A 9,087-nucleotide genomic window follows, 5' to 3' on the forward strand; every position below is an offset into this window, starting at 1 on the left:
CTTTAATTCAAATATTCGCATGCCACGTCATATAATCAACAAGTTTGACTTTTCAAACTTCCAACGCAACCCTAAACCCGACTCGGTCATAACTTCGTTCCTCAATTAATTCACGTCTCCTAAGTCATAAATTAGGAAATTAAATTTTCGGCTCTAAAATTAGGGTTCGAAAAAGTGGGGTGTTACAACATTGGTGTGCCGAATTGAACTAAGCGGTCCGTTGGGGCAATGCATTGAACATGTTGAAGGCTCACCGGGTCCGAGGAGTGTAAATCAGCGGACTGGGATCGAGTACATATAGAAAGACATAAGCAGTCCGCTAAAGCTAGTCAAACACGATTTTGAGCATTTAGAAGGTATTTACTTCTTTTTTTCCATTCTCTTTAAAAACCCTAGCCCCCATATTTGCCCTCTCCTCAACTTTTTAGTTCCTAGTTCATGAAAATCATCATGAATTTGAATGAAGTATGCTTTCTTTTTATGATTATTAATTGTATAATTGCCCTGTCGTCGTCCCTTAAAAAATTGAACATTTGAACTTGGCACGAGTTTTAATATATTATTGATAAAGTAAGAACGAGAGATAAATAATAGTGCAAGTAGTGTTAATGGAGAGTGAACTCCACATCATTAATTAGTACTGTAGTGTAATGGTATAACTTGTAAATAAAATGACTTGCATAAATAATGTGTTGTTTAACTGTTCTAAAATTAGAAAGTTCATATTTTTCAAGAACGAACTAGTAAGAAAATAGTTCAAAATTTTCAAAGACAGATGGAGTATTTGTTATGCGTCATTTATGCAAATGAATAGTCTTGATTCCAATAGCGTCTTCCTCTTATCTCTTGCCCGTTCGCCACGCCAACCACACATCAAAATATAATACAATATCTAGTACTTCCTCTGTCCCAAATAAGTTGGATCAAAAATTTTGGGCACGAATATTAAGAAATTGTGTTGAAAAAGTAAGAGGGAGGAATAAAGTAAGAAATGTAAAGTAGATGATGGAATAAAATAAGAATGACTGAATGTTTTGTTTTTTGTCAAAGAAGGAAATGACTCAATTTAGTTGAAACATCCCAAAATGGTCTTAGTTGGGACGAAGGGAGTAGTATAATATTCCTTTCGACCCACTTTAGGAGTCCCAATTGAATTCGGTACGGGTTTTAAGAAATGTTTGGGAAAGTTGTTGAAAAAAGATAGTGGGATGTGAGTCATATTTTTTTTATATTAGTTTTATAATAAAATGTGAGTAGAATGAGATTTGGAATGTGAGCCTATTACCTTAGAAGATTCAGATTAAAATGGATAATCGGAACTCCTAAAGTGGGAGGGTATTTTTTTTTACAAAAGATATACTAGTATAGCATATTTTATGTTTTGCATATGCAACGGGTGGTGAATCGTGAATGCCCAAGTCTTAAAAAAAGGGGGATAATAAATGGAAAAGAAAAATAAAAGAATGTAAAAGATAATTAAATGATACTCTCTCCGTCCCCGATTAAGAGTCACGCTTTTCTATTTCGGTCTATCCTTAATTAAGATTCACACTTCATTTTTACCATAAATAGTAAGTAAGTCTCACATTCTACTAACTCAATTCACTCACATTTTATTATAAAATTAATATAGAAAAATGGGTCTCACGTTCCACTAATTTTTTCAACCAACTTTACTTTACATTTCTTAAAATCCGTGCATGGTCAAAATGTGACTCCTAATGGGAGACGGAGGGATTAGTATATTAAAGTTGCCATATTTGACTTTTCACAAATGGCCAAGCATGACAGTGATAAGCATGAAGATATAGTGGAAATTCAATACGATCCACTAATTACTGACATTTATAGAGTCGGTCTTATGTTAAAGTTAAAGCAGAAGTAATTGTGGCACTTCCACTCCAGCTCATCATAAGCTTATCAATGAAAGAATCTTGGTAATAGTAATAGTGTAAAAATTACCAAGGATTCTTCATAAACAGTAGTCGTGCGGGACGCATTTTGCTCTATATAATTCCAAAATTGAGAGCAACTGATTTGGAGCATGCAAAGTGATTTTTTTATAAAAGAACAAAATTTGAGAGAGTGTGATTGAGAGTGAGAATGGGAGGAGATGGTGATTTGTTCGAGACGCGAGCAGGGAGAGGTAGAGCAGTGCACAGAGGATTGTGTGTAACAATATTAGCAGGCATAGTTTGTGTTTGGGTTTACAGATTAAGTCACATCCCTCAAGAGGGAAGATTCAGCTGGATTGCGATGCTCTTCGCCGAGGCCGTCTTGGGATGCTATTGGATTATCTCTCAGTCCGGCCGCTGGGCCGTCGTCTACCGCTTCCCCTTCAAGGATAAGCTTTCCTCAAGGTACCCAACTCTCAATTCCCATATAGAGACGTATGCAAGTTTGATTAAGTTCAAGTTTTATAATTTGGGGAAAAAGGAATATAAAAATATGTTGATTATATTTTTTCAGCTTGTGTTTTGATACAAATTCACGCGGATCCATCTTAAAATCATTTGGTGATAGGAAAGCTCTATGAGACGTATATAGTGGTTTCAGTTGGTACACCAATGTGGATAATTATATTATGGAGTACATTATTTAGTTTCAGTTGCTAGCATCCTCCCTTAGAAGGGTTGGATTTTTTTTGATAGGTTGGATTATTGATCGAAATTTTATGTCCATAAAAATTATTGGGTCAGTCATTTTTTTTCAGTTTCAGCATAGATATGAGTCAATTAAATTTGGCCCACGGTAGGCGACCCACTCTAATACCATGATAGAAATTCGTGAGTTATATCCTTAAATCATGCGATGATAGGAGGAGGGGGGGGAGCTAGGAGACTTATATAGTAATTTCAGTTTTTGTTGTACACCGTCGGATAGTTATACTATATTCCCTCCGTCTCAAGGTAGTTAGAACATTTCTTTTGGTAACAAGATTAAATTGATATACATTATTTTCACTAACTTATTACACTTACATTCTACTCCCTCTGTCCCGCTTTAGGAGTCCCGGTTGAGGCGGGCACATGTTTTAAGAAAAAAGTGTTTGAGTGTCCAATAAATAAATGTTGTAGTGGGTGTTGGGACCCACTTCTAACACTTTTTTATTAGTTGTAGTGGATGTTGTGACCCACTTTTAACACTTTGTAGGCATTTAAGTATTTTTTAATTTATCTCAACCAGTGCTCCTAAAGCGGGACGCCCAAAATTGATCAACCGGGATTCCTAAAGTGGGACGGAGGGAGTAATATAAAACCAATATATAAAGTGGGACAGCATCACAGTGGGACTTTAAATCATGGAGAGAGGATACTATTTTTGCCAGAAAAATGAAATGACTCAACTATCTTGGAACAACCCAAAAACAAATACGACTCAACTATCTTGGGACTGGGTATTTTTTAGTTTCAATTGACAACATGTTTAAATATTTTGTTCTTATTGCTGAATTTTCTATATATAATTTGACTTCGGTGTAGTTGCTATGTCCAAAAGAAACTGAATATATTGAATTTTGAAATGCTCTCTCCGTCCACGAAAAATAGATAAGATTGTGAACGGCACGGGTTTTAATGTATAATTGGTAAAGTAAGAGAGATAAGGAAAAAGTAAGAGAGAGGGAGGGAAAAGGTAGTGGAATGAGTGTTAGTGGATTGCGGGTCCACATTTAGAATGATGTGAGGGGTTAGTATTGGTTGAAAATTTCCTATCTGAACTTTGTCTATTTTTTGTGGACGGATCAAAATGACAAAACTTGTCTATTTTTCGTGGACGGAGGGAGTATTTACTTCGGGCTCGGGTTGATTGCAGATACGGGGAGAAGGTGCCGGCGGTTGATGTGTTTGTTTGCACAGCCGATCCAGTTCTAGAGCCGCCCTCTCTGGTGGTGAACACGGTTTTATCAGTCATGTCCTACAATTATCCATCCCATAAACTCAACGTCTATTTATCCGATGACGGCGGCTCTCAACTCACTTTCTATGCTCTCTTTGAGGCCTCTCTGTTTTCCAAATACTGGATACCATTCTCCAAGAAATACAACGTCGAGCCTAGGTCCCCCGCAGTCTATTTTTCTCGTACCATTGCTGTTGACGATTCCAGTTTCGCCCTAGAATGGACCCATGTTAAGGTGAAACTAATGAGTTTGAGTTGAAACCATTTCATTTTAGACTAACATTGTAGTAATTTGTTTTGCACCAGCGGCTGTACGAGGATATGAAAGGCCGCATTGATTCAGCGGCTGCAAAGGGGTCTGTTCCGGAACATGTGAGGGGTCAGCATAAAGGTTTCTCCGAGTGGAATTCCAAAGTCGAAAAGCAGGATCATCATTCTATTGTTCAGGTTATTCTCAGCTCATATCCTCATCCTCCTCTGTTTAATTAGGAGTGATATTAAAGTTGGGTGTTTCAGATTTTGATAGATGGATGGAATCCTGAAGCAACTGATGTTGAGGGGAACAGACTGCCCACACTGGTGTATCTGTCGCGTGAAAAGAGGCCGGGATGGCCTCATAACTTCAAGGCTGGATCAATGAATGCATTGGTAAATCAATCAACCCACTGATCAATTCATCTCTTTGGGAATGATCACACTTGTTTTTGCTGCAGATAAGAGTGTCGTCTGTGATCAGCAACGCGCCAATCATTCTCAACGTGGATTGTGATATGTACGCGAATGATCCCGATGCAATCAAAGACACACTCTGCTTCTTTTTGGACGAGAACCATGGCTCGCAGACATGCTACGTCCAATATCCTCAGCAGTATAACAATATTGTCAAGAATGATATTTATGGAAATCAAAACTATGCAACTGACAATGTATGCCTTTACTTTATACTTGAATAATAAATTATGGAATCTTTGTTTGATGTATTAACTTGTGGTGATGAAGATTGAGCTCTCCAGCTTAGATGGTTTCGGTGTGGCCCTATACGTTGGCACCGGATGTTTCCACAGGAGGGAAAGCCTATCGGGGAAAAATTTCTCCGGAAATCACAGGATTGAAAGCGGAGACAACGGAAAGAAGGCAAGTGTGGAAGAGCTAGAGGATGCTGCAAAGGTCTTAGCCAATTGTAGCTACGAGAAGGGCACTCTGTGGGGAAAGGAGGTTCGCCTCGTCTCTCTTGCTAATCAATGAATGGAAAAGCATTAGGCACCGAATCAATGACAAGTTTTTTTGATGTATCTATGCAGATGGGATTGGTGTACGGATGTCCCGTGGAAGACATAGTGACGGGCTTATCCATACAATGCAGGGGATGGAAACCGGTGTACTACAACCCGAGTAAGCACGCCTTCAAAGGGGTTGCTCCGACAACCTTGGACGTGGCTCTCATTCAGCACACAAGGTGGTCCGAGGGCATGTTCCAGATCTTCCTCTCCAAGTACTGCCCCTTCATCCTCGGCCGTGGCAAGATCAGCTTCGGTGGCCAGATGGGATACTGTATCTACCTCCTCTGGCCAGTGCTTTCATTGCCTACGCTTGTCTACGGTGTCATCCCAGCTCTTGCCTTGCTCCGCGACGTGCCCTTGTTCCCAAAGGTTTCTAGCTTGTGGATGGTTGCCTTCGCGTACGTCTTCGCAGCCAAGACTGCTTACAGCCTGGCAGAGGACGTTGCGGTTGGGGATACAGTGAAGGGGTGGTGGAACGTGCAGCGGATTGTGGTGATTAGGCGGATGACGGCCTATTTATTGGCGTTGATAGAGACGGTTATGAGGATGTTAGGGCTCTCGCAGTCGGCATTTGTGCTGACTGCGAAAGTGGTGGACGATGAGGCGGAGAAGAGGTACAAGAAGGGGTTGATTGAGTTCGGGGGCTCGTCCATCATGATGATCATCGTTGCAATGGTTGCGCTGCTCAACCTTGTGGCGTTAGGGTGGGGGGCGGTGAAGGCGCTGTGGTTTGGGGAGGAGGTGTTGTGGGCGCAGCTGGCCATCTGCGGAGTGTGGGTGGTGTTGAATTTGCCAGTCTACGAAGCACTCTTGTTTAGGAGGGATAAGGGAAGGATGCCGATGCCAGTCACAGTAAAGTCGTTGATTATAGTGTCCACAGCATTGCTCGTTTCTGTCTACTAACGCATCACTCTCAGGATTTGTATTCATCTACTTTATCGAGCTCTAATGCTCTACTCCTATTCCTACTCATTTTAAATAGGAGTAAAACATTATTTCTATTAAATAATAGATGGACATATACCCTCTCTACTTTTTTTTAAAAAAATTGCAACTCTTTCCAACTCAGTGTCTTCCTTAAAAATAGCAACTTTTAAACCTTTTATTTTAGAAAATCATTACACCCCTATACATCAATTTATTTACAACTTATACCATTAACAAAGTAAACTCCATGATCCACTAATATTAATTTCATTATTATTTTTCTCTCTCTTTCACTTTACTAATTTTTCTCTGCCTCTCTTTTATTTTATCAAATTGTGCATTAAAATCCGTGCCGTTTCAAATGTTGCTATTTTCAAATGTATGCATCCTAGAGTTGATACGCATAGATAATTTTCTATCGTCTATGCTTGATACGCCGTTAACTTTCTGCAGCTTCACAAGCTATTCTTTTCATATTTTTACAAAATCTCTAATAGCATCTCTAATCCATGAATTCCCTTCATTGTTCGTGCTAAACACTTTTTACTCCATCTCTTAATCAAGAAACACACGTGCAACCCTCCATCACATAACTATCTTTTCTCTTAACTATTCTCCCACTATTTAATTTCTATTCATTTTATATTTCTAATTAATTTATTATAAAATTTAATTAAATTGAAAATTTAATTTAATTAAAATACAAGATTCATTATAAATATAATAGTCACATGCAAATTAATTTTAATAAAAATTTTAAATTAATATTCAAATTAAATTCGCTTTAAATCATAAATAAAAACATTACTAAAATCAAATTCACGTGATAACAAGAGTATAAACATGCTATTAGAATTGAAAAGAAAAGGAATAAATAAAAAATCAATACAATAAAATGAGAAAATATAATAAAAATAAAAAAACGAAATGTTGGATTTGATATTTAAACCGACAACCTCTATGATTTTTCCAAGGCTAAACCCTTGATTTTGTATTAGAATCAAACAAATTAATATACTCTCTCTCTCCCTTAAAAATAGGATCTTTGGGAACGGCAGGAGTTTTAATTTGAAATTAATAAAGTACGAGAGTTGTATAAACAGAAAGTGATTGAAGTATTGTTAGTGGAGAATGATGCTCACTTTATAAGAGAGAAAAAACTTTCTAAAAATAGAAGGGCTGTTTTATTGAGACAGACTAAAATGGAAAAGAAGATTATTTTTATGGGACGATGGGAGTATAAAGCAAGAAAAAGTCCTTGAAGTGTTACTAATTCTCTCACATCAAATCACAAGACCATTCGCAACACAAGATGATTGCAAAGGCGTCCCGATGCTAGCTCGTCTTGGAGTCGAGTTCAAGCCAGCAACGAGACGTGTTGTTGATGTTCTATGCATCAAGAAAGTGCAATGGGTTTACTTCAATACCCCCAATTGGCGATCCAAGATGTCGCTGGTTTTTTGGTAATGAAGGTATTACTGTGGAGTATCCTTTTTCACGCTTTGTCATATTATATCAGTTGGCAGCGACCAATTAATTTATTCCAGATTTGTAATACTTCTTTCGTTCTGCCATAAGTAAAACAGTCTTTTGGATACGTAATTTAAGAAAATTATGTGTAAAAAGTTTATTAGAGAAAATATAGTAGGAGATATAAAAATACTTCATAAACATGAAAAAAGAATAAACATTAAGAGAGAACAAAGTAATAGATGATAGTTGTATATTTTGCCAAAAAAGTAAATGGTTCACTTTAAGTGGGACGACCAAAAAAGTATTATAATATTTATTCAGTGATGAATCTAGAATTTTTGGTTTTGGAGATGCGATCAAATAATTACAGTGATGTGGAGTTTTAAAACTTGATCGATCTTTGATCCTCCTGAATATGTTTTGTCAACCGCAATTTATGTCATTTTTTCATTAAAACTTCCTCGTGTAAAAAAATAGTACAACTTGAACGAATTTCACTATTGAAAATGGAGATATTTAAGTTATATGTTATCAATGGTTTATTTCATTTTTTGATGGGTGTGTTGTATTTAAATGCAATGGAAGATAAATACTATATATATGCAGAGAGGATTGAGAAATATTAATACATATTGAATACTCCTACATCACAACCAAATTTAAAAAATACTCTTTCTATCCCATAATTTTTTCATTTTTAGTCTAACCTATTTGAGTGTATTTTTTAATCTTATAAACTTTTTTCCTCTAATAAGGTGGGACATTTCTCCACTGACAATATTTCAATTACTTTTAATTTTTGTATAATATTTTAAAAAAATATATATTTTTTTATAAGTTCCATTCTTCCAATAAAAATATGTGCACTTTCAATTTCCATCCGCCCTATAAAAATATGAGCATTTCTATTTTTAGAAAAATGTCTCAAGTCATTACCATATACATCAATTTATTTACAATTTATACCACTAAGGCCCACATTGTAGCTCATTAGAAACTAATAATAACGTGGACTCCACTATCCACTAACAATACCTAACTAACTTTCTCATTTTCTTACTTTACCAATTGTGCATTAATTCATTTATCATTTCAAATGCCTATATTTTTATATGACAGAGGGAGTATAATATTTAATTTAAATTAAGTTGGTGGTAAAATAATATATAGAACATGTGAAATAGTTGGAAACCATAAATAGTTAACAGATAATATGTATAGTTGTAGGAGTTATTTCTTAATTAAGAAATGGAAGAATAAAATAGTTAAAAGTGGTGTGAAATCCATTAATAATTAAGCCAACCATGAGATGAAAGGATGAGATGAATCCAATAATTAAAGGATGAGATGAAATTAAAATCCTTTGTCGTGGATGCACAAAACTGAAGCATACATCCCCGCGCATTAAAAAGGCCCCATGATCTGTTAAAGCCAACCAAGGAGCTAGGCCCAAGTCCAACCCTTTAGACCGACATATTTTACTTCAGATTGGTAAATTCAAATAAACACA

General features: G+C 36.5%; 1 protein-coding gene across 1 annotated transcript; it reads left to right on the top strand.

The window, feature by feature from the left end:
- Positions 1-1,879: 1,879 nt before the first annotated feature.
- On the top strand, positions 1,880-6,217 carry LOC125189188 (cellulose synthase-like protein E6). Its single transcript, XM_048086446.1, has 7 exons — positions 1,880-2,360; positions 3,814-4,132; positions 4,204-4,344; positions 4,414-4,545; positions 4,611-4,823; positions 4,897-5,112; positions 5,199-6,217. The coding sequence occupies exons 1-7, from the start codon at positions 2,104-2,106 to the stop codon at positions 6,078-6,080; spliced, it is 2,160 nt and encodes a 719-aa protein (XP_047942403.1). The 5' UTR covers positions 1,880-2,103; the 3' UTR covers positions 6,081-6,217.
- Positions 6,218-9,087: the final 2,870 nt, after the last annotated feature.

This window comes from Salvia hispanica, chromosome 5 (assembly GCF_023119035.1).
Source record: "Salvia hispanica cultivar TCC Black 2014 chromosome 5, UniMelb_Shisp_WGS_1.0, whole genome shotgun sequence".
Taxonomy (NCBI): domain Eukaryota; kingdom Viridiplantae; phylum Streptophyta; class Magnoliopsida; order Lamiales; family Lamiaceae; genus Salvia; species Salvia hispanica.